At 54.3% G+C, this 24335-nt stretch overlaps 1 protein-coding gene across 6 annotated transcripts in view; it reads right to left on the minus strand.

Moving 5' to 3' along the window:
• Window positions 1-24335, minus strand: part of SYK (spleen associated tyrosine kinase) — a 76133-nt gene that overhangs the window by 21845 nt on the left and 29953 nt on the right. For 4 of the 6 annotated variants that reach the window (XM_027615419.2, XM_027615415.2, XM_027615417.2 and 1 more), the window contains 6 exons: window positions 20706-21169; window positions 18883-19043; window positions 7549-7687; window positions 5160-5241; window positions 4773-4822; window positions 3092-3160 (listed from right to left, as the gene is read on the minus strand). In XM_027615419.2, the coding sequence (XP_027471220.1) occupies window positions 3092-3160; window positions 4773-4822; window positions 5160-5241; window positions 7549-7687; window positions 18883-19043; window positions 20706-21119 (915 nt within the window). In that variant the 5' untranslated portion in view covers window positions 21120-21169. Of the gene's footprint in view, window positions 1-4; window positions 3064-3091; window positions 3161-4772; window positions 4823-5159; window positions 5242-7548; window positions 7688-18882; window positions 19044-20705; window positions 21170-24335 lie in introns of those variants that run through there. The other 2 variants (XM_027615420.2, XM_027615422.2) reach the window with 2 other exon arrangements.

The following is a 24335-nucleotide window of genomic DNA, read 5'->3' on the forward strand; positions in this document are numbered from 1 at the left end:
ATACCTAGAAACGAAATTGCAGTTGAGAAGCCATATGTGGTTTTACTTTGGATGGATGTTGTGAACTTGCCTTCTTCCGAGGCTGCATCATCTCACACTTCTCCAGCAAAGCGTGGGAGGACTTACTCACCACACCCTTGCTGCACATCCTGTTGCTTTTTACTTGGGTCCACTTCACAGGTGGACATAACAGCGCACCTAGTTTTCACTTGCATCTCTCTTATTATGGAATGGAGCAGCCCTTCCTATTTTTATGTTTTCCTACGTTTCTCCTATTTGTATCTGCTTTACTACAAACTACCTAATGACATCCTCTGCCATTTGCCTGTTAGTTAAAACTTTTACAGACTTAATAGAATTTCTTTATATATTAAAGATCTTAACCTTGCATGGGTAGCATCAGGACCAATACTTATTCCCAGTTTGTTATTTCCTTTGATGATAGTTCTTTATTTTTAGGTAGTCTTACTGATATTTTAGGTAGTTTTACTGATGTATTGAGAGTGTAAGAAAGAGACATGCTCTCCTTTAATACAAAGATCTATTGCATCTTTTCTGTGTATTTCCTAGTTACTGCAAGTGACGTGAGCCTGCTTCAGCCTGCCTGGGACAGCGACGGGGTGGTAGTGAGTCTTGTCTCCTCACTAGGCTGGGTTACTGTTTCCTGGCTTTTTGATGTGTCCACGTGGTTAGTCTGAGCTCTAGTCCTCCATGATCGAATCAAATTGTCATTTTGCTACTGCCATGGAGGGATTCTGCAGATATAACTAAAATCCCTAATTAGCTGATTTAAATTAGGGCGATTACGCTGGGTGGGCCTGGCTTAATCAGCTGAGAGTCCTCTGGGGAGAGCTGCAGCTTTCCTGAGAGAGAAACAGAGAAAGGTGGAGGGCGTATTGACCCCTGGCTGTGGACGACAACTTCAACCATGCCCGAGGGGTTCCACCCTGCTCCTGATCTACCCTTCCTGACGGTCTGCCCTACAGGTATGGGATTTGCTTAGTCAGCCCCTATCATTGTGTAAGGCAAGTCCTTGTGATAAACCCGTATATGTGTGTGGGGGTGCATGCATGTTAAGATGTGTGTGTACATAAATGTGTATGTGTGGCATATATGTACCTAGATACGTGATTGTGTGTATCTGTTTTACACACAAATCTCTAAGTGGTCATGCTCCCGTGAAGGGTCCCTGAATGCTGCACTCAGAGCCACAGAGCTAAGACACGCATGGCATGTGGTCCGTGCACAGTGTGACCGCCCATCTCTGGGACCGCACCTGGATAGGGGGCTGTGTGTCGGCACATCATAAAGGGAATAATGAATAGACAAGTGGTGGCAACCGGTGGTGTGACCCACGTCCACAGGGCTACTTCCACAGCTGCCACGCAGGCCCTGAACATGGAGGGGCCACGGAAGCCAGTGAAGTAAGGGGTTCCAGGCACTGTGGAGGCCACGTGTCCTGCCCTGAGCTGTTCTACGAAGCACTGTCGATGCAACATTCGATTAAACACTCTTGCATCTTGTGTTTGACCGCCAGACCGTGGTACCGAAGTCACTAATTTGAACTAAATTTATAATTACAGCCTCGAAAAGATGATTCTTGGTTAAAATGCACCCTGAATCAGAAGGCTACTTCCTGCCTGTTAGATGCCATCCGGGCGGCCACGCGGAGCCCTCTCCCAAGAGAAGGGGCGCAAGCCGACAGGGGTCCTGGGCCACATGGGCCGGAAGGGGGCAGCCGGAGGGTTTTACCTTGGAGCATGGCAGATGGTTTACCTCTTCTGGTCTACAGCCTCGATCACCTACTGGGCCTGGTGGCTTCAAGCAAACACCAAGGGTGGGACAAAGGGGCATGAGACCCAGAGAATGTGTCACCTTGACAACCTGGTCCCCGATTCCTAACACGCCCACCCTGGCGCGGGCGGCCCTGACTGCAGTTCCCCCAAAGCACTGCCACATTCTAGCTGAGGTTCCACGAGCTGGTCCACACTGCCTGGCCACGTGACATTCAGACAGACAGCCGCTCCGTTCGTCAGACAACTTGCCCCTCGACCATCACATTCAACTCTCTTCTCTGATCTATCAACAACAAGACTGGGAGCACCCACAGTATGACTGCCCACCTGGAAAATTCTTCCTAAATAAAATCTTGGGGATCTTATGCTTTTTCTTTCTGTTGTTCCTAGCAAGTACTTTCGGCAACTTGCTTCATCAGTTGATGCCCAACTGTATGATTGAAATGTTGGAAAAAAATACTAATTGGTATGAAAATGGAAAGAATTATTAACAAAAGAATCCGCTTTCTACCACCAATGGAGAAAGTACAAAGGAAAAAATAGTAACCCATACATATTATATATATACACGTATACATACATATATATATATATATATATATATATATATATATATATATATACGGAGATGATTCATTATAAATCATTAAAAAAAACTTCGCTTTTTCCCTCACAATTCAATCACACAGCCAAATACAGAAACGAATCCCAGGTCAACCTGAACTGCCTCGTAAAGAAACAGGGCGCTTCTAATCCTCCAATTCCATGGTTGTCTTTTTACTTGTTATAGTCAAGTTCCGTGTTGGAAATCTACAGCCTCGGTGCAGGTGTCATGGCCCTTGGCATCCACGCAATAAACAGCCTGAGACGCTCCCTGTGCAGCCCCCACAAAACCCTGGCACCCTTTCCAACAGCACGTACTTTATATAATCGACCCCCTGGCTCTGCAACTTGTGATTTTGACAACAGATCACTTGGCTTGCTCGGAGAAGGTTCTCCGACACGAGGCTCCCACCTCCCGCGCCGACCCTGGGACGTTCAAGCGCACGCTGAGCAGGGAGAGTACGCTGGCGGGGGCGGACCGGGTGGCAGGGACCAGGACCCACACGGAAAGCGCGGCGAGCACTGGGCACAGGCTGCCCACCTGGGGCCACACACGGCAGGCGCGAGAGCACAGCGGCTGGACGGGGCGGGGAGCGCGCACGGAGGGCAGCCGGGGCCGGAGCGCGGGCACCGCGTGCGGGTCAGTCCTACCACATAGGCAGGGGGACAGCAAGCGGGGGACGCATTAGCACCTTTCTGTGGCCCGGCTTTGGGAAGGAGTATGATTTGATTCTGGAGATTATTCCACCCGCTGACCACATCTAGAAACCATAACGGCAAAGAGGGAAGAGTCAGTATCTCAGAAAGCAAACACATGACATGCTATTTCATTTTGTGATACCACTTTGTGATTAACTGCCAACCCCCTCCACACTCTGCTGCAGAGATTTGCTGCCGGCCACACTTGGTCATTAGGGATGCTTCAGGATAAGCCTGCCACCTGAGCAGAAGGATCTGGAAAAATACTTTGGTTAATATTTTCCATGGAAAGCTATAGAATTAGGGCTGTCACATTAAGTAGCCCCCGTCTCATACAGATTACTAAATCACAAACACGACAAATCATTCTAAAGAAACTAGAAGTAAGTGTGACTGTGCCCAATTTTGTTACTTCTCTGGGGGGCTGGTTCCATGGTTTGTGGAAATTCACTGATTTGGACACGTAGGGCATGTGTGTTTTTTTCTGTATGCATTGAGATAGTCAATAAAAAGATTTCCCAAAATATCTAACTTCTTGAAGCGACTGGGTGATACACGGCTGCATCTAGGGCTTCATATTCTTGTAAGAGTTCTTAGCCCTCAGCCCTCACCCATGTGGGAGGGAGATCAATCTGTCTCATGGAGCATCTACCGTGACGTATGGTAGATGGAGCATGGAGCATCTAGACGTGCCAGGCCCAGGAGCCACATGAAGGGTAAAATAAAATGACGATTCCATACAGGGGCTCTGTTTTAGACGTTGATGCAGAAGTTCACTGGTATTTTAGCAAATTCCGATTCTGCCCCCCCTGCCCCCGCATCTGGTGACAGGTGCTGCCCCCGGAGAGGTTCCCTGCTTCAATGTGGGTGCGGCTTGTGAGCGGTCAACCATCCTTATTGTGGGCAGAATGGACCTTCCGATTTCTGCTGATTCTGTTCTTTAAGGGTTAATAGGCAAATAGGGAGACGTGGAGCACACAGCTCATGATAGGGGGATTTTTATACTTTACAGATGGCATTAAAAAGTTTTTGACACCAAAGGTCCACATCGAGGTCCCCAAAAAAGAGCAGGACCCAACTCCTCCTCTGAGTATAAATCTGTGTGTCGGCTTGGGGTGGGGGGGAGGGGGGCGTGTGTTGGGCAAACCCCCACGGAGACAGGGGGGCAGGTCACATTCTCACCTCCCATTGAGGTGGAGAGAGAGGTGCGTTCTGGCCTTCTCTAGGGCTTCTCTCATCTGATGCTGCTGGGCATCCCACCCCCAACCAAGCCTCCTCCGCTAAGCTACCGTCAAACCCACTCTCCAGAAAGGTCAATGCCTCTGTTAATGATGATCTAACCAAAAGAGCCAGGCGGACACGCTCAGTGAGACATCACGCACAGCCGACTCACTCCAGGGGCCATGTGCACGGTCTCCTGGATCCTGCACATCATTTCCCAAAGCCACCAGGAGGCGTATTTCTGATTTAACACCGGGTGTCCCTGTCTAACCTATGAAGAAATGAACTCAGCTGGCCTGGAACTGAAAGTAGGCTGATTCTAGCTGACGCTCCCCGGCCCCAGGTTATCAAGGGCGGCAGGAACAACAATCATGGCTATCCTGTGCGCTAACCCATGGTTTCCTGGCTCTAGCATGCAGCTGCTCCACCGCGGGCCCAGCCCTCGTAACTTACCGCAGGATGGCCCCCTGGGAGGGGCGCGCGGGCTCCAAAGTTGATGTTTCCTGGGTGGAAAGAGCATGGACCGTCATGGCTAAATCCCCGACACCCAGCAGCCCCCTCCCCGGGTGCAGATCACTCAGCTGGACCGTTAGCCTGCCAGAGAAGCAGTTTCTCCTTCTCCTCCACTCAGCGTCCTCACCCGGGCAATTAGAACTAACCCGCTTTCTCCAGTTAAAGCTACCAGCTACAGTGTGATTAACTGGAATGACCCGACATCATCTTTCATCAACCAGTAAAAACAAGCCCTCATCCCACCCGGATCTGGGACAGGCCGGCTGTAAAGCCAGGCTGATTACTGTCACGATCCCAGAGACAGAGGCTCCAAGGTCAGGAACTCACCTGTCTGCCCGCCAATCTTCTGGCATGGAACTGTAAGAACTCTTAATAGCCCATCTGGTTTGTAAGAGTAATGCTCCACTAGCTGAAAGGGAAGAAGGAAAGAGCCATAAACATCGGAGGCGGGAAATAGGGAAATCCTGGAGCAGCCCACTCCCCCTGCACACCTTAAACGTGACTCGAGGACACCCCTGTACAACAAAACGTGCTTCCTCGGGAGGTCATTCTGGTCCCTCCTCACGCCTCTCCCAACCCACACTCACATCCTGGACAGGAGTCCACTCACCAGCTCCCCTCTGGACTCTGCCCCACCCTCCCTACACCCCTCCATCCACCCACCCCTCCATCCACCCACCCCTCCATCCACCCCTCCATCCACCCACCCCTCCATCCATCCACCCCTCCATCCACCCACCCCTCCAACCACCCACCCCTCCATCCACCCACCCCTCCATCCACCCCTCCATCCACCCACCCCTCCAACCACCCACCCCTCCATCCTTCCCTCTGTCCCTCCCTCCCTTCCTTTTTTGGTAGCAAGTTCCACTTATTTATTTCTCCTCCATCTCTGCAATGTTATAAAAACAAATTCAGCATGTCAACACTTATTCCTTCATAGACTCATTCAACAAACCCTCTGGGCCCCAAGGCAGGACCAAAGGCAAACAAAGGTGAATGAGACACATTTCCTACCCCTGAGGTGCTTCCTTTCTTGATGGAGAGGCAGGTAAAGGAATCGCAATATACTGTTAATTGTTAATTACTGCTGTACGGGGTTGTTGGCAACGGCTTCTCGGAGGGACCAAGTCATTCAGCCCGAGACTTCCAGGGAGAAGACAGCAGAGCTGGGACATGGGGAAAGGGGGCCTTCTGTTGAGAGAATGTGGTCATCCTTGGCTAATGGCTCCCAGGCAGTTGTGACTCATGATGTCCAACTGATCCATCCAAACTTAAGTGATGGCATGTAGATTTATTTATATCTCATCCAAATTACACAATAAGAAAAAAGTCTTGGTATTTCACATTTTCTTTGGACAACCTAGAATCTTCATAATGTTCACATCTGGTATCTCTTCCTTATCTGTTTGTTGGTAACTTTTCCAGTTAAGGACCCTGCTCCTGAATCTTCTCTCCTCTCAAAACTTCCCTGCTTGGGTGAATCTTTGTTGAATGAAAAAAAGATAGACTCCAAGGTGGGCTTGAACTCACGACGCTGAGATGAAGAGCTGCCCGCTCTACCTACTGAGCCAGCCAGGCGCCCCTGAATGAATATATTTTATCCTTCCAGGAAGCATTGTCTTTTATTGTGGTGAGATCTACCCTCTAAGCAGACGTTGCAGTGTGACCGGCCCTAAGATGCTTGACACGGGGGCTCAGCTTGCTCTGATAAATGCAACCACGTGGTCTCGGGCTGCCGGTCTCGGGGTCCCTAAGGCAGCAAGGCTTCCCGTCCAGCGCTCCAGTGTCACTCAAATATCTTGTGGTTTCCAACAACGTGCTGGACGAGGGTGCCCGCAGGTGGGCAAATCTGTGAGGATACCCGTCTCGGGCAGGGGTCAGCAAACTTTTTCTGGAAGGGGCCAGACAGTGATATTTTAGGCTTGCGTACCCTGTCGCACAACCTTTTACTTTTTTTTTTTTTTTTTTTTTTAAGAATCCTTCGAAGTGAAAAAAACACTTCTCCAAGAACTACACAAAAAAAGGCTGGGGGCCAGGCTGGGTTCGGGGTTTGCTGGCTCCTTCTCCAAAGTCAGGAATTCGACCAAGGGCAGCAATGCCCGACTCTCAGGGAAACAGGGAAACTGCGCTGCTGGGCCCGGCTGTTTATAGGGTGCTTGGCTGGGAGGGCGCACAGCACAGCACGGTCACACGTAGCCATGCCGTAAGTGCAGATGAGCAGCGTGTGCCCACCTCGGCCCTCAGGAGGGCGTGACGGCGTCCGTTCCCCGCTCCTCACTCCCTACGTGCCTCCCAAATTAGGAGCTATCTGGGGGTTTCCTAACAGTGGGGTCAAGAATAAACCCTTTTCAGAGCAGAGCTGTAAACGTCCTGAGCATGCGCAGGCGGTGCTGACCTACTTTCTAAGTTGCCTTAATTTCACAGAGATTCCTTCTGCGGCAAGCAAGGCACCTGACCCTTGATATTCAGTCTGGAACACAGAGAGAAACAGCAGGGCCTCCTGGGCACATCTGCGAGCACACTTCTCCGTGGGCACCTCCGTGGTGCGGAGCGCTGGGCGGTCCTGGGACTCCTGGAGCCTCGTCCACCCGCCGACCCCCCTCCCAACCCCCGCCCGGGGCTTCAAGGCACCTGCGGGTTGAAAGGAGCCCTGCCTGGGTGGGTATCGGGCAGGGACCCAGGTGGCTTTCTCCCTCGTGAGGACGGCCCCTACCTGCCAGAGCGTGTCGAACTTCTTCCCGTCGGGGATGGAGAGCTTCCCGGTTTTGTCCTTATCGATGCGGTAGTGCAGCACCTTCCCCTCATGCAGCAAGCACAGGGCGTAAGACCCGTTGTCGTTCCTGTCCCTGATCCTACAAGACAGGAGACAGTGCGTCACAGCCACACCAGCCCCGCCGGCAGCAGCGGCCCTTCCCGGCCTGGGGTCAAGGGCTTTTGGCCCCGTGTCCAGACAGGCCCGGCCGGCAGGTCGGTGGCCCCGGCAGCTCGTGACGAGGAAATGTCGTGGTGGCGGGTGGGTCACGGCCACGGCCCAGCTGGACCCCTGGGTGGACAGCAGGGGAGCCTGGGCCCTGCGGGGGAGTCTCAGTTCACCTGGAGCGGCCGCACGGTCAGGCCACCAGCACAGGGCACCCACGGAACACGGAGAGTCTCTGCACTCACCTCTCTTCCCCGAGGTCACAGGCCCAGACCTGCCGCTCCGCCGGCTGCCGGGGTGCGGCGTGGGGGTGTTTGGTAAGCATTTTACTGAGGAAATTCCAGACCACAGATGGAGGGGGTGCGGGCCCCGACTCCCCAGGGCCCTTCTGCCTCCCCTCACATCTCCCGGTGCAGGAAGGCAGGGCGGGGCTGGGATTTAGAATGCTGTCCCATAGGATAGTGTCACATGGCGTCACAGGGACCGGAACGTGTCATGCACTGCGGGGACCAGCAAGCAAGGGCAGGGCGGCGCTGGGCTGTGCCGACCCCAGGCTCTGCTTCCCTGCCCTGGCGGGCTCTCCTTGGTGCCGCCCCCTTCCCTGTGAGTAAGACCTGTGAGTCCAGCAGGGAGCCGAGCACTCACCCGCTGCCCCCAGGGGAGGAGAGGGCCCAGGAGAAGGCCCGCGGGGCTTGGGAGGGCAGATCCAGGTGGCGGCAGGGACTGCAAAGCAAGACTTGGCCCTAAGTCCCTCTCCCAGTGCAGCTTCTTAGTCTCCCCGCCCCCCACCTCAGCCCTGCAGCATCTCAAGCCCTGGGAATCAGAGGCTCTGGGAGAGGGTGAGTCGGGACGCTTCTAGAAAGCCTTTCTGGCCCCAAAGAAACTGAGACTCCAAAATGTTTAGCCTGTGCCCCAATGCACTGCATTTTGGGAAGGGTTCAAAAATGCCAAGCTGCATGGACTTTCCATGTTTTGGGAAGATTTCTGAAGCTGCCTCTGGGTGGCAAGAGGTCTCACCGCCAAGATGGGCTCTGGAAACAACTGTGTTGGCACTGTCCTCACCTGTGGATCATCGCCAGAGGCCGCCGGAGACTGAGGGCCGAGCTGGGTTGTGTAGCTGGAGCTCTGTTTTAAGAATAAATTCCCCAGGACGCCTGGGTGGCTCAGTCGTTGAGCGTCTGCCTTCGGCTCGGGTCATGGTCCCAGGGCCCTGGGATCGAGCCCGGCCTCGGGCTCCCTGCTCTGCGGGAAGCCTGCTTCTCCCTCTGCCTGCCGCTTCCCATTTGTGATATTTCTCATTCTCTCTCTGACAAATAAATAAGTAAAATCTTAAAAAAAATAATAAGAATAAAATTCTCGTGCCGTTGTGTTTGGCCGTGCACTATGGACGGGTTCCCTCCACAGCCCACTGCTCCAGGCACACCCAGACCCCCCGTGTCCTTGGCACGGCCGCTTCTGAAACCTTCTGCACCTTGAAAACAGCTCCTTCCTCCCAACCCGACCAAGCCGCCAGCTCCCCAGGTGTGAACCTGCGTCTTCACAGCCCCACAGCCCGTTAAGACCTGCTGCTTGCTGTCAAAACAAAAAAGAGCCACGCAGAAAAAGTAAAACCTATTTTCATAGGGGAGGGGAGCTCAGTCTATTTGATACGAAGTTATCTTATAATGTGGAATGTGGGACTATTCATATTTTATGTATTTCATAAGCATTAGTGCCCCCCACAAAGGATAGTTTGGAGGTACAGAGAACTGCCTAAAACGAATACCGAGCATTAAGAATGTACGCCTATGCTTACAACAGGTGACCTCAGGAGAATATCCACGGGCCGTTCCAAAATATCATTCTCCTTGATTTACAGTGTTTCCCCCTCTTTGACTTCAGGGTCCTGGAAATGAGAAAAGGGATCCAAACTCTGGCTTCCTGAATTCATGCCCAAATCCCACCACTCCACCTCGCCTTAGCCTTCATCGGCCTTTTCTTGTTAAAACTGAGACTGAGGATTGCAGATTGCCCAGCGAGCTCGTGCAATCCCCTCCTCAGAAATCTGAAAAAAGGTCAAGTAAGACCACAGTGGAAATACCCTCCCACACCCTTCACATCGGCAAAAACTACAAAGGTTGCTAATCCTAAGTGCTGCCGGAGAGCGGGGCAACGGGTCCCTCTGTTCTGCGGCTGGGAGTGTGAGTCTGACCATTTCGGGAGACAGGCTGGAATTCTCTACGGAGACCACACCTGTTCAATCCTCAGAAATCCACTCTACAGCTACATCTTTCTCTGTATCTTTTGTAAGATCCACAACATTTATGCCCTCCACACCCAGAAAGTATGCTGGTGTGTTTACCAGCAGCCTTATCTGTGATAGCCAAAAACCTGTACACAACCTACCATGCTCGCCACGTGCAGAACGAGCACATAAATGCTGGGGCATTCGTGTGACAGAAGGTCACAGGACACTAAGGAGGACAAACAGCAAACACAAGACCCCTGTCATGGGCGTAAGACACAGGCCACGATTCTGTATGCACAAGGTCCCAAGCAGGCGAAAGCAAATGGTTTGTTTAGAGATGTACACCTAGGTCCTAGGTGATAAAACCAAAAAAGAAGAAGAAGAAGAAAAAAAACCCAGAGGGTCCGTTGGACATGAGCATCCAGGAAGTGGTGTCCTGGAGGTGTGAGTGGGGCGGGCATCCTGTGAGAGGGACACGTGCCATCTCCACGTTGTGGCTGTTTGCCTTGTGAGCAGTGGTGAATGTGCACCTACAGAGTGATGCATGGCTTCGCGCGTGTTCGATTTCGCAGCAAAGACAAGATGAAAAGAGATCTGGTGCATGTCGGAAAGAGAGCGTGTCTTGCTTCTGGACAAGTGATGTCTGTGAAGGCGCACCCCTCCTTCGGCCCCCCCCCCCACTGCCTGGGGCACGGGTCCTGGAGGGGAGTCCCTCTGTCTGGGAGCTCTGGCCGGGCAGCTTGCGCCAGCGCCGGGGATGGGGCTACCCAGGGGAGCGTGCTCCCTGGACGGCAGTCCTGCTGCCTTGCAGCAGCTCCCCCAGCAGCGAGCAGGAAGCGAGCGCAGACAAGGGAAACCGACAGGCCCAGGCTCTAGGTGGCAAAGACCAGAGTCCAGGCGACATTCAGGGCAGGCCGCTATGAAGTGTCTGCAGGCTTCAGGCGGCGCCTGGGCGGGGCCCTTTTTAATCCAGCACACTTGGAAGGCTGCAGCCGGGGAAACTGAGGTAGCCCCTCCTCCTGCCCCCACCCCCGCTCCTCCGAGTGCTCCCTGTGCCCCCGCACAGCCACCACACAGACCCCCGACGAGGGGAAGATAGCCCCTCTCCCCTCCCTCCTGGCCCCAGGCTCAGCTGGCCTCAGGAATGTTCACTGAGGGCCCCGGGTACTTCTTCCCAGCGAGGCTCTTGGAAGGAGTGACGTCACAACGCATGTGCGTTTTGCTATCACGGAGTGTGCGATCTCCGAGCGTTGGATGGTGGCGAGGCTGCAAAGGCATCCCAACTGGCCTTAAGGCCCTCTTGATGTCACGAGGCACAGCCACTGTCCTGGGTCAGAGGGCAGGGGAGCCACCCAGCCGCTGCGGGTGGAGGCCTCGGGCTCATGGCCTTGCGCCTCACAGATGCCACAGCCCTTGGCCCAGTGAGGTGGGGGGAGTGTCCGTCCTGCAGCCCCAGCCTAGAGGCACTGCGCCCCTTGTCCACCCTCCCCTGGCCTCCTAGGTCAGAGGAACTTGTGTGCTGGGGAGGCCCAGGCCCTGGCGGGGAAGGGAGGACCCAGGTGGTGGAGGGACTCTCAAGCCCCCCCCGCCCACCCCCCAGGTCCTGTGTCTGCCGCAGACAGAGCACAAGAGCAGGGCACAGCCCGGCCACCCCGCCATTCTCACTGTGCGCCGTTTCCACAGTGGCACGGAACGTGGCTGGCCAGAGGCGAAGGAGGGCTGGGAGGGCACGGGACAGTCACTGTGGCCGGGGTGGGCTGTACGGACACACTGGGAGGGCTCGCCCGGGGCCGGCCCCTCCTGCCCAGCACGGATGCCATCCTGTGTGGGGCCTCGGGCCAGTCCTCGCCCAACCGTCTGCAAACGGTGGCTTCCGGAGAGCACAGCGGGAGGGCAGGGAGGGAGTTCCATGAGCGGCCTTCTGAGCCCGAAGCAGGAACCCTACTGATCCATGAAAGACACAAGAAAACGCACCCTCTGGGCACCGCTGCCTTGCTCCATAGCAAAAGGAGGCAGGTGCACATTCCATGCAAAGTGGGATCAGCACAGAACACGGGTCCCCACCTGAGCCCTTTGTCTCTCCCTCTGCTCTAGTCCCTGAGGCGGAACTCGGTCATACTCCCCCTCGTCCAGCTTCACAGAGGCCTGGGTCAGATCGATGAGCTGATACTGACACCAGTCCACAGCCCCCTGGAGCTCTTACTTCAGACAGGCCGTGCCTCGACGCTGACCTGGACCCACAGAACCACACACATCAGATAACATGGCGTCCTCCGACCAGTGACGGCGCAGTGGCCCTGGGCACTCATCGCGGCACGTGGGACTCAGGCCAGCCACAAGCAATCTCACGCATCAGTGAACAAGAGTAAGGGCTTTTCTAAAAAACCACACTTTGCTTTTTGAATTTAAGTCTATAACAAAAAGGGACTTGAAACTTGAGCAGGGGAAAGTAAGTGGTATTAAATAAGAACAACAACAAAAAAAATGTGAGTTTGGTCTAAGGGCAAACACCAGTATCAGTGCTGCAGTGGATGGGGCAGCATCCTGGGCCAGCAGGTGGGCCCAGGACCTGAGCCCCTGAGAGTCCTGCTTAAAGCAGGACCTGAAGAAGCAGTCCTCTCCGACTCTGGAAGACTGCATTCCCAACATAGGACACCCAGGATTCCCACAGGCGCGGATCAATCGAACATGAGCTTGAAGAGATCATGAAGACCTAAGCAAGCATGAGTCATGAGAACCAGCGGAGTGAGGGAAAGAGCAGAGGAGACAGAGATTTGTGCCCCCAAAGTATTTCGTATGGGAATCGTCAATCACTGGAAGATCAGTTGACTACACATGAAGTGTTCAAGGAAACACAAGATGGCATCACACACACTGCCAGGCAGTGAGCCACTCTAAACATGCTCAGGAATATCTGAGATACAAACCCTACCACAAACTGAGCAACTAGAAATTAAAAAGAACATGTCATTGGTGGGGAAAAAAAAAAAATCAGTGGTTGAGTTTAAAAGCAGATTAGACACAGATGGAGGGACAGTTAGTGAACTGGAAGACAACTCAGAAGACATCACATGGTCCAGCACGCAGAGAAAAAACCATAGAAAACAAGGAACTATATAGGGGATGGATTAAGGTCTACTATGTATTTAATAGGAGCCTCTGAAGGAATAAACTGTCTAATATTCAAGGGCGACAGGTGGGCCGTCTGTTATCCCCACGCCGGGTCCATACTACATGAAGGCCATGGCGCTCTGATGTGTGCACACCCCTAATTCTGCGTGGACTGACAGCCACCTTCACTGAACCTCCTCGTCCCCATTTGTGCACAGAATGCTGTACGCCTTCACGGGGCCCTCCACGCATGCTGCCCCTCCTTTACCTGCAGGGGGCCCCACGGAGCCAGAAACGGGAGGGGCGTGTGTGCGCGGGTGTGTAAGGGAGGGATGATGGAGAAGGGCATGGGAGGGGCGGGAAGGAAAAGCAGAAACAACAAAAGCATCACACTCTACCTGGAAATGGCTAATAAAGTGGGATGATTCAGATGAAAGTGTTTGTTTCTCCCCGGAAGAGACAGGGGAGGAATGTCAGGGGGCACCTGAATTTTAGATGCAAGGCACTTAAGAGCATGCCACACAGGGGGATCTGCTGTTCCAGGTGCGCTGGAAAGGGTGTCTGGAGGACAAGCTGCACTCCCACTTGGCACCTGCTCAGAGGCCGCCCTTCAGATGAGGAAGGGCTTCCTGTCCCGTCTGCCTGCTTGTTGCTTCAGCCTCTGCTCCTGGCCAGACCATGCTCAGGTCACCGTGTTGGCCCCCAAGACTGCGCCAACACTTCCTGCTGCCCCCCACCCCTTTGCCGTTTTTTCATTCTGCACTAACTCTCTTCTCCTCACGGCTCAGGGCACATTTAAATGTCCCTTACCCCAGAACGATGGCCCCTGCTGAGGCCCTGCTGTGAGCACTGGGTTTCCACCCATGAGGATGGTAGCCACCATCCCTGCACTAACAGCATTCAGAACAGTGGGACTGAGAGACAAGAGACGAGTGCACAGAAATAAAATCAAGAGCACCCTGGGTGTCAACAGTGCCATGAGCTTACACGGGATGACCACAATGGATGGAGGGCCACACACTTAGCAGTGCATACCTCTGACCCGGACACCCGCCCCCAGCCTGCAAGCATGGTGAGCTGGGGGCCAGAGTCTGCCCGTTTTGTCACAGTCGCCCTGGCCCCTCTCGTAGTTATGCCTGGCACAGCTCTGGTAAAATGCATGATTATTTTGTTGAGTGAATGACAACTTTCCTAGCTTCTCACTTTAAACAGCATGCCTCTAAGTTCAGGAAGGAGACATTACAGAGATTTCACATCTTGACAATGTGCGTGCATTATGAGTGGTGAACCCAGAGTAAGGACTGTGCTTTCTTTTCTCCATATGTAGGAAATAGTATCACTACATTATTGTCCACGGAAGAGGCAAACATTATCATCGAAAAACGTAGAAAATAAAAGATACTCTTGAGAAGTGTCAGGCAGTTAGGTAAAAGATTACATTACTGTTTTCTAAATTTTGTATGTTTGCCCTATTTCCCAGCTTAAAAAAACTGTGATATATTGCAATTCTTTTCTTATTCTAAGAAATATGTTTTGTACCTAACTTTGTATTTTTTTAAAAGAGGATCTCCAAACTGTGTATGCTTTGGACCCCACCAATCCTGGATCCTTCCTTTGGGGGAGGGGATATGTAGTTTTTGGAAAATAAGTTGTTTATCTTTTCTAACAAACTCATTTTTCAGTTACACCTGAGCTGTGACTAATTTCTCAAAGCGACAAACCATTTATCATGGGAGGCTTCAGAAAGCCAAGGGGCTCCCCCCGCCAGCAGAGCCCTGGTCCCTGGGGTCACCAGGGAGGCAGAACTCTGACCCCTACCTGCAGGATCGTGGCTGGGGGTGGGGCGGGTACCGGGAGGGTCCCTGTCCTCACGTGTGGCCGGCCAGACCCCAGAGGCGTACAGGTGTCTTAGAATACCAGCTTAAGTGCTGACATCTCTTTCTCAAGGCTCTGGAGACCAGAAGTCTGAGATCAAGGTGTGGTCAATTCCATGTCTGGTGAGAGCCTGCTTCCTGGCTGGCAAGTCGGTGCCACCATCTGGCTGCGTGCTCACAGGGCCAGGCCCTGGTTCATGCACACACGCACACCTCCAGCCTCCTCTCCCCCAGAGGGCACTAACCCAAACCTATCATGGCCCACCCTCACGACCTCCTCTAATCCCACCCACCTTCAGATGCCCACCTCCAAACACTGCTACACTGGCTAGGGTTTACCATATGAATTTGGGAAGGACATAAACATCCAGCCTGTAACAGTAGGTGATGAATAATCATCCCCAGAAATACCGCAGATGATGCCCCACAAGAGGGTCTGTAGACCCACACCGTCCATCTCTGCAGTAAAGACCTTTACACTCATACCCTTTATTCTTTGAGCATAGTGCAAAGACCCACACGCCTGCCTTTTCAAAGTCACCACTGTGTGGTCCCAGCAGGCTGTGTGGACAGGAGACAGACAGGGGAGAGCCGACATTTCCCGTGGACATGCCCAGGCGTCACGCCTTGCATGGGGAGTGGGGGTGGGCAGGGAGCTGCTGGTAGTGGGTTCCTGCACTTGCCTCAGCCCAGACCCCTCAGGACCCTGGATCCAGGCTCTCATCTCCTACTTGCCTGACAACCGTGGGCAAGCTCCCTGTGCCTACTTCCCCCTTCAGAAAATCCACGATTTACACCCACAAGCAGTAAGGTCCCTTCCGGTCCAAGTGTTCTGCCCCCGCACATGGACTTTACACCGATTCATGAGGAGAGAAAACTGGACCCGAGTTGGCCGGCAGCCGCCTGACATGCCCCAGACTGGTGGATGGGGGTTTCTGGGATTTATCTCCTGAATTTTAGGCCATACTGGTGAAGATTCACAACCTCATGCAGGCCTCACATGTTTCGAAACATGCTGACTTTCCATCCATGTCTTCCATGGGTGGTAGGGCATGTGTTTTCCCAAGAGAGGGGTCTTGCCACACTGAACCATAAATGCAAATCAGAGGTTCCAGAATGAACTCTTGCACTTCCCCATTTGACCCTCTATGTTGTTCTCTACATGGAAATGGCAAGTCTTCCGTGCTGCCCAATGGCGTCCCTGGGCCTCGGCTGCCTGTTTGTTCAAGACCCCAAACGAGCTTGTAGAGTCCCCAGTTCAGGATTTGGTTCGTCTTGTGATTTTTCAACTTTACGGCGGTGGAGAGAAAGTGATACGAAATAGGTAGAAACCATACTTCAGATTTTGAATGTGGATCTCCCCTGGGGCGGGCGATGTGCATAGGTGCAGTCCTCTCTGCGATGCTGGGTGGGGCAGCCCCAGCCCCCAGACAGCCACGCCATCGGGAGGGCGGACGACCGACCGTTCCATCATTTTCTGCACGGCATTTCATAAATCACATGAGACAGTCAACACCTATCAGATAAGCTTCATGTCGATGATTTAGCCCAACCGTATGCTCATGTGAAGTGTTCTGAGCGCATTCACGGTGGGTGGGCTAGGCTCGGCCGTGGTGCTTGTTCAGTTAATGGCGGCATTAAACACATTTTTGACTTATGATATTTTCCACCTAATAAGGGTTGATCAGGATGTCACCCATCACACGTTGAGGAAGATCTGTATTTATTAACCATCTACAAAGCGCTAGACATGACGCCCAGCATGCTGACATGCATTAAATTATCTTAAATCCAGTTCGTGATGCCCAGCATTCAGAGCCACAAAACTGAGGTTCTGTTTCAGGATCTGAGAGCCTCCTTGGTTCTTGTCATTCTGCCAGGTGTTCCGGGGGCCCCAGGGAGGGAAGGCTGGCCTTGGCAGGTCTCAGATGGGGCCGTGCCAGGAACAAGTGCCCCTGAGCAAGGCGGTGGGGAGGGGACCGGGGGGTGGGGCGCATGCAGCAGGCTGCGGACTGCAGCCAGACCATATCCTAGAAGAACTGGAGCACCGCACACAGCCACGCGGCAGGGCCACAGAGCAGGGCCACAGAGCAGGGCCACGGAGCAGGGCCACACACTAGCTCCCACGCCACTCTGTCTTCCAACAAGCGTCACACACAGTTCCTGCGCTCAGGCGTGAGAAGGCGGAGGCCCAGAAATCTACAGAAAAATGAACATCGCACTTTGGTTCAAGCACGTATGAATGCACACCGAGTAGCCTCTGAGTGTGCTCACTCCTGAACCTCTGTACAGACTCTTTCCTACACCCAGCCAGACAGGTCCCCTGAGCTTCAGCCACGTCCGCCCTAACACCTTCCGAAGGTGCACGGATTCACTGCTGGTGCCCACCAGCGCTCTGAGGCCCGCCCTGCGCAGGGCACATGCTGCTCCCCACCAACAGCTCCCCACGGCCTCCAGGTCTCTGCTCCAGTGTCTCCCTGAAGCAGGGCCCCTAGTCTCGGCAGAAAACAGAACCTGATAACCCCACCACGGCGTGCTCCATCCCTTTCCTTCTGTACACCAGCCTACCGTACGGTGTCCGTTCCCCCCACTGGGATGCTAGCTCAGGAGGCAGACGGCTGTGTGGCTCCGTCTCTAACGTGCAGAATGGTGCTGACAGTCCCCACAACTGTGGGTTCTAATGGACGTTGCCTCATGGACGGGTAAGGCAACTTCAGGACTGGAAAGTAGGCAGGAACGACATTCTATAGGAAAGCTTGGATGAGGTGTGAGAATGCTGCCAGGGAAGGAACCCGCAGCTGAGCCCTCAGCTGTCCCAGGTACCCCCGTGTGAGTGGGGAGCAGGCAGTCAGCTCTGACCACAGCTGGTCCCCCGCGAGCCTGGGAGCTGGTGTCTGAACCAGCGAGAAGGCGAGAGGCCTCGATCACTCTTTGGATTAGACCACTTGGGGCTGACTTCACGCACCAAGATGCTACGTGCACGGTCCCATGACATTTGTGATGCAAATTATTCCTAAGAAGATGGTAAAGGTCCAAACCTCAGGAGGAAATGAGCAGACAGGTGCCACACGAAGGAAAACTGTCTCCCGCAGGATTTCTGCTGGAGGCTGCCACTGCACCCACTGAATCACCACCCCAGCTCCCACCACATGCCAACCTGGTTACTCTGTTCTGGAGGGTCACTGAGCAGTGAGACAAGTGAGCAGCCGCGCCGGGGTGTTAGCTCGGCCACAGCATCTGGGGGATATGGCTGACAACCGCTTAAGACGGCCCCATGCCATCTGTGACCTCTGACCCGCCCCGAGGCGGCCTGCGTCCCCAGTATCTCGAGGACTGAGGTCCACTGGTCGCTAGGGTGACAATGAAGAGAGCCGGGGATGCACACCTCATTTCTGAGTTTGTAAGGCTTGACATCCACAAACCTGCGTGTGATCACATCCTTCACAAGAAACCGCTCAAATGCTCAGCACGTTTTCTTTGATATCTGCCCTCCTGTCATTTAGTTCCAAGTGACACAAGAGAAGAAATGCCTGAGATCTTGGGGGTAGGGGGGCTGTGATTGAATGAGCTGCAGTGAAACTGCAACTCATACTTCTGAAGGATAACCACAGATATCGTTATGCATCTTGTCTTTGTCACGAAAAGCAAAACACGTGGCAAAATGACATTTCTTTAAATCTTATGTCCCTCAGTACCCAAGAAGAGTCTTTGCTTTGGGGTCAGACTGGGAAAAACTCACACAACTACAAGGGATGGCTTTGGGAGAGTCTTTATGGCGGGCCCACGTGCGTGTTGTCAGATGACAGCACGTGAGTCTTCCCCGGGCCACGTGGGCTCCAGTAATGGGGAAGCTGAGTTACTCTGACTGTCCGCATGGGCCCAGCAGTAGATGGTGAGGGAAAAAGACACCATACTTACAAAAATTTTCCATTTGTCTTGGATCCTATCATGACAATTTGCTCAGATTCAACCCGTGAGATTTTCCCGTGGAACCACGGCATTTTCTCGTGGGCTGTGGAGGCGATCAGCTTCTCCAGCTGAGGTTTCTGGCTGATGATGGCCTGCTCCAGAGCCTGACCCTGCCACGAGAAGGGAGCAGAGCAGTACTAAGTAAAAATCAGAAAAAGACGCAGGGATCATTTCTAATCTGTCCCAAGTCCTGATGTGGTCATTCATTCATTCACCATAAATAAAACTGTAAGCTCCTTATATATGATTTAAGTACCTTTGAGTATATAAGTAACAACGTAGAGTTTAGAGGTTGGCCTTTTGAAGCCGGACGGGGCTTTAGAAACCATCGGGCACAATCCCTGAGGTCCAGAGACTAGGCCTCCTGCCCCCTTGCACTAAACTGATGGTTCTGCATCAGAAGCCGATGCCCCTCCCCCTACAGCCCAGCAGCCCCAGGGTGCGTGCCACAAAGGAGACACAGTTTTCCCATCTGCCCGCTGAGGCCTCCTCCCAGCGCCCACACTCTGCTGCCCGTTCTTGTAGATGTGGCCACAGGGCACAGAGGACGTGAACTGTGACAACACGGAAAACAAAATCGGGAGGGGGCCGACAGCTGGGTGAGGTCCCCTCCCGACCGAGCTTCGTGGGAGAAACAGAGGTATTCTCCGCGGCTGTAAATGCAGACCCCGTGTTGGGTTATTGGACCTTAAAAAAGGACAAGAAGAAGTAAAAATAAAAATATAATGAGTACAAACGAGGGGACGTGTGTATCCGTTCATAGACGACATTCTGGAAAAGGCAACACTGTAGGGACAGGAAGCAGGTGGGGGGGAGCTCTGGGGGCTGGGGGGCAACTTATCTTGACCGCACTGGGACCTATGTGGCGCTCTGCATTGGTCAAAAATCACAGAGCTGTACATCTAAAAAGCTTAATTTTACCCTGTATAAATCACAACTCCATAAATCTGATCTGACTTTAAAAAAAGGTAAAAAGATGGTCTAAGGCCTATCTAATAATACTAACGACAACTGCTGAGCAGGGTATTGCTATCTGTCTGCAAGGGTGAACTCCTGCAGACCCCATTTGAGGAGGGAAAAGCAGTCCCTGTGTAAAATTCTCAAAAAGCCTGTTTTGTCACACATCTGTGACAGAACGGGAAACCCAAGAGAGATGTCTGAACACAGAGGTCCGCGCAGGAGACCCTCAACCAGCCCAGTGGCTCCTGACGTCAGGGGCTGTTAAGAGTGTGGCAGGAACTGAGCTGCCCCCCGCCACCCTGCCCTGGGGCCTTTCCGGATGACAACGTGTCACCGTGTATTCCTTAAACCCATGCACCATCCCAACGTACTGGGGGTCATCCTGCCCAGGGGCTGGGAACGATGGGCAGAGGGACGTTCCGAGCGGCATTAAGTACCCACCACCAGGTACCAGGCAGGTGAGCGACGGGGTTCGGGAGGGAATGTCAGGCAGCCATCCACCCACGGGCTGCTGCAGCTACATGGGTGCTGACCCAGAACGTTCTGCTGGAGACACGTCAGGAAGCTATAGAATCAAGAGCCCATCAGCTTGAACAGAGTTACGCCCTCGGGGGCATAAAAACACCAGACACCCGAGAGGGCTGTCTCGGGGGCCCCGTGTGAGCGGGGTGACTGGGTGACCCGCATCGCTGGCAGGAGGGCCGCCCTCTCAACGGTGACCCCATGGAGGGGAGCTGCCCTCCTGCAGCCAGGCACTTCTGGCCTGCACCGCTGAGCGGGGAGACGCGGCTGGCCCGGGCCCGGGGGCGCACCTGCAGGTTCCAGGTCTGCTTCACGTAGTCCCTGATGAGGCTCTCCTTCAGGTCCTCGAACGGGCCTGTCTTGGGCTGCACCCCGGGCGGCCGGTGGAAGGGCTTCTTGAGGAGGCAGACGAGGCCATCGGACTCCTGGGAGTGGTAGTGGCAGAGCTCGGCCGGGCTGCCGTGCGTCCTGCCACCCGCGATGGCGTAGGTGCCGTTCATCTCACGCTCGATGGTGTAGTGGTGCGCCTTCCTCCCGTGCGCCACCGAAAGCGCGAAGCCGCCCAGGTAATTGCGGCTCTGACGCAGCAGGTACAACCCGTCGCTCATGCCCCCCTGGACCAGGTAGTCCTCCGCCTCCTCCCGGGTGATGTTGCCGAAGAAGAAGGGCAGGTGGTTGGCGCTGTCGGCCATGCTCCCCGCCATGTTGGCACGTCCCTGTCAGTCACAGGTTGAGGGCACACGTGGGGGTCTTCCTGGCAAGAAAAAAAAAAGATGGGACATTGGTCAGGCCCGGAGCGGCAAAGGACAATGGCTAAACCACTGACCCTCCGAAACCCGGGCCAGGCCCCGAACACTCTTGTGCCTGGACGCCGGGGTTCTAGTGGGTCTAGTCTGGTAGACCGACACCAGACAGCCCAAATACGAGCCACGTTCACATACCACGTAAGAGGGGATGGTGCGCACCAGGGCCCATGCACCTTCGGGGGGACCACAAGCCGCTGCCCTGAGGCTGAAGAGGGCCGTCCCTTCAGTGCCCCTGGCCTCAGGCGGTTCCTTCCCTGTCCTTCTCCAGACCACCTCCCGGCACCCACCACACACCATCTGCGTGGCGGATATTAGAGAAAGAGCGCAGGGTCCACATCTGATGAGGACATCTGTCACAGAGAAGACACTTCCCGCACTACGCGGACACATACTTCGGAGGGAAGCGTGAAGACAGAGGACGCATCTTTAACTCGGACAGTGTTTTCCCTCACTTGTGGCGGTAGATGAGAAGGGCGTATGTGCTGCCAGTTCAAAAAGTATCCAAAGAAGTGTATATTTTAACCAAAAGGGCTTTTCACCAATGGAAAATTACCTAGGTACCTCCATCTGTATACCTAGGGAGAAAAGTGAACGCCCCTTTGTGTTACACTCAAATGCACACGAACACACACACAGTCGTGCCAAACAGCTTCTCCAGGATACGGAATTTCCTACAAGTAGCAATAAAACATAAGAACACCTGCCTGATGGAGGTAACGATTTTCTCCAGGCAGAACTGCCAAATCCATTCTCCTGAGTAAGCCCCCCCCAAAAACATCAGGTTTTTTTTTTTATAAGTTAATGACATAAACAATTTTCTAGCTTCCTCTTTCGCATTTGACGACCCACCATCAGTTTTTCCCTGTCCAAGGTTCTAATACTTCCTCTCTCGGCCAGGTTTGCTTTGCTCCAGGCTGTCCATAGGGGCACGTAAGTCTGAGGATGCCATTAACAAAAAGACCTCTCCGGGAAGAAGCAGGATTTCTCTTCCAAGTCTTTTTCCTTCTCGGCTAATCCTCCTGGAACACTTGTGTCCCAACTTGGGCCACTGCCTGCCATCAGCTAGGATCCTGAGTACACCTTCCTTGCACCCAGCCGTGTCCCTGCCGTGGCGCTCCCGGGGCCCCCACCACCCGTATGCATGCCCAGCTTGTCTGCCCTGCAGCCCAGCGCTGCCCACTTCCACGCGCGGTGCATCTGGGCTCTGTCAAAACGTGGAGCCCCAGCGCCAACAATCTCGGTGGTGTGGATGGTGTGCCCCTCGCCATACCTGAGGCCGAGACCCCCATGTGCTGCCCGTCAGCCTTCCCCGGCCTGGGAGCCACCCCAGCCAGGAGCCCGCAGTCCTGGTGTTCTCTCGGGCTTGTTTTCCAAGTGGCTTTGGGGTGTGCTCCTTTCTCTCCATTACTGCTGTCTGGCCTCACGCATCCTCCCCAGCTGCACACGCTGGCCTGCATCCTGTGCCCGCCTACTCTCCCTCCGCCCGCCTGCCCAGGAGCCCCACGGCCCTTCCAGCGTGCCCCGTCCCTCCTGGCCTGGCAGCCTCGTCCCTTGACGCACGGTCCACAGGCCACAGCTGTCCTCTCCTGCAGACCTACCTGCAGACCTGTCCCACCATTAGCCTCCACTGAAACCTGTGAGTCCTCAAGAACACTACTTGAAATGTGAACAAGTACTTTTTAATTTGGGTAAATCCTAACAACACAACTATCCTTTCCAAAATTCGTCGGTTTGTGACTATGTGCATCGGGGCTAGCGCTCCGGTGTGATTGGTGCGTGGAACGGCATCACGTGAGACTGAAGAGGGCCCACCCCCCAGGCGCGAGCGGGGGTGCTCCTGCATGGCCCTGATGGAGCTCAGACTCGTCCTCAGGCAGGTGGCACCTGTCGGCTTTCCGGGGCGGGGGGGGGGGTGGGCAGGTGTCACCATGTCAGCTGAGCAGCTCTTTCCTGGGGTGTGACTTGCCACAGGGGACACGGGGCACATTTGTCTGGTGGTGGTGCTTCTGATCCAGGCTCCAGCAAGAACAGTTAGGGCACAGGCTTAGGCTATTTCGTTTGGGGCATGAACACGGTCCGTGATGCCCTGTTCATGTTCCCCCCAGCACCCACCTGGCCTTCTCCTGGTCTCCAACCTCCTCTGCACAGCACAGGTCCCCTCGTTCCAGCCAGCGTCCCCAGGGCTCACCACGTCCCCCCCCCCCCCCCGCAGCGCCTTCCACGGAGGTGGCTTCCCCGCTGTGCGCCTTCCTCCATCACTGTGCCCATCGACTCAGCCCCGCCCCCGCCTGCGACTTGTTTTCCGGCCAAATGTTTTGTGATGCCTGGGGCATCTCCCACTCTGTGGCTTCATCCCCTCCCTTCCCCAGCTCAACTCCACAGGCCACACAATCCCTTCCCACACCCTACCTTCCCGCGAGTGTAATTCCCGTCTGGCCCCCCCACCAGCGTGCCGGCTTTGGGACCAACACGGAGATGCCTGTGCTCACTACCCCTTCTGGGCGCCCGAAACCGTTCCTGGCACGAGGCAGGTGGTCACAAATATTGGCTGATTAAAAAAAGCAGATTTCAAAATAATGCGTACAGAGTAATCGAGTTCTGTTTTCAAAAGTTGATACCCACATGCACAGGTAAACAAGCCCACGTCAGGAGTGGGAGGGAGAGACGGGCTGGAAGGTCTGTGGGTGGCCTTACCCACCTCTGCTCTGTCACTGGCTAAACCCCGCACCGTCCCTCTGCTCTCCCGCCGATGTCCTCTGCCCGGCCTTTACTCTCACGCTCTTGCCAACGTCATCAAGTGGCTAAACCCAAGGTCACCCCCCTGCTGTATCTGGCTGGACCTTCGGGAGCACTGGATGGAGCCCAGCGGCCCTGCCTCAGTGGGTCAGTCTCTCTTCTTTGCCAACCCCTCTTCCATGGCTCCTTCCTTCATTTACTCTGCAAGCCGGTGCTGGGGCTGGGGCTCCAGCCTCACCTTCTTCCTGCACACGGCCCCCGCTACCGGCAATGCCCATCGACCCCACACCCAGCTGTGCCCACCGAGCTCCTGACCTGAGCGCTGCTCACCTGATGTTTCCACCTGAATGTCCGACAGGCAACTCAACTTCACGTGCC

Source organism: Zalophus californianus, chromosome 13 (genome assembly GCF_009762305.2).
Source record: "Zalophus californianus isolate mZalCal1 chromosome 13, mZalCal1.pri.v2, whole genome shotgun sequence".
Lineage (NCBI taxonomy): Eukaryota > Metazoa > Chordata > Mammalia > Carnivora > Otariidae > Zalophus > Zalophus californianus.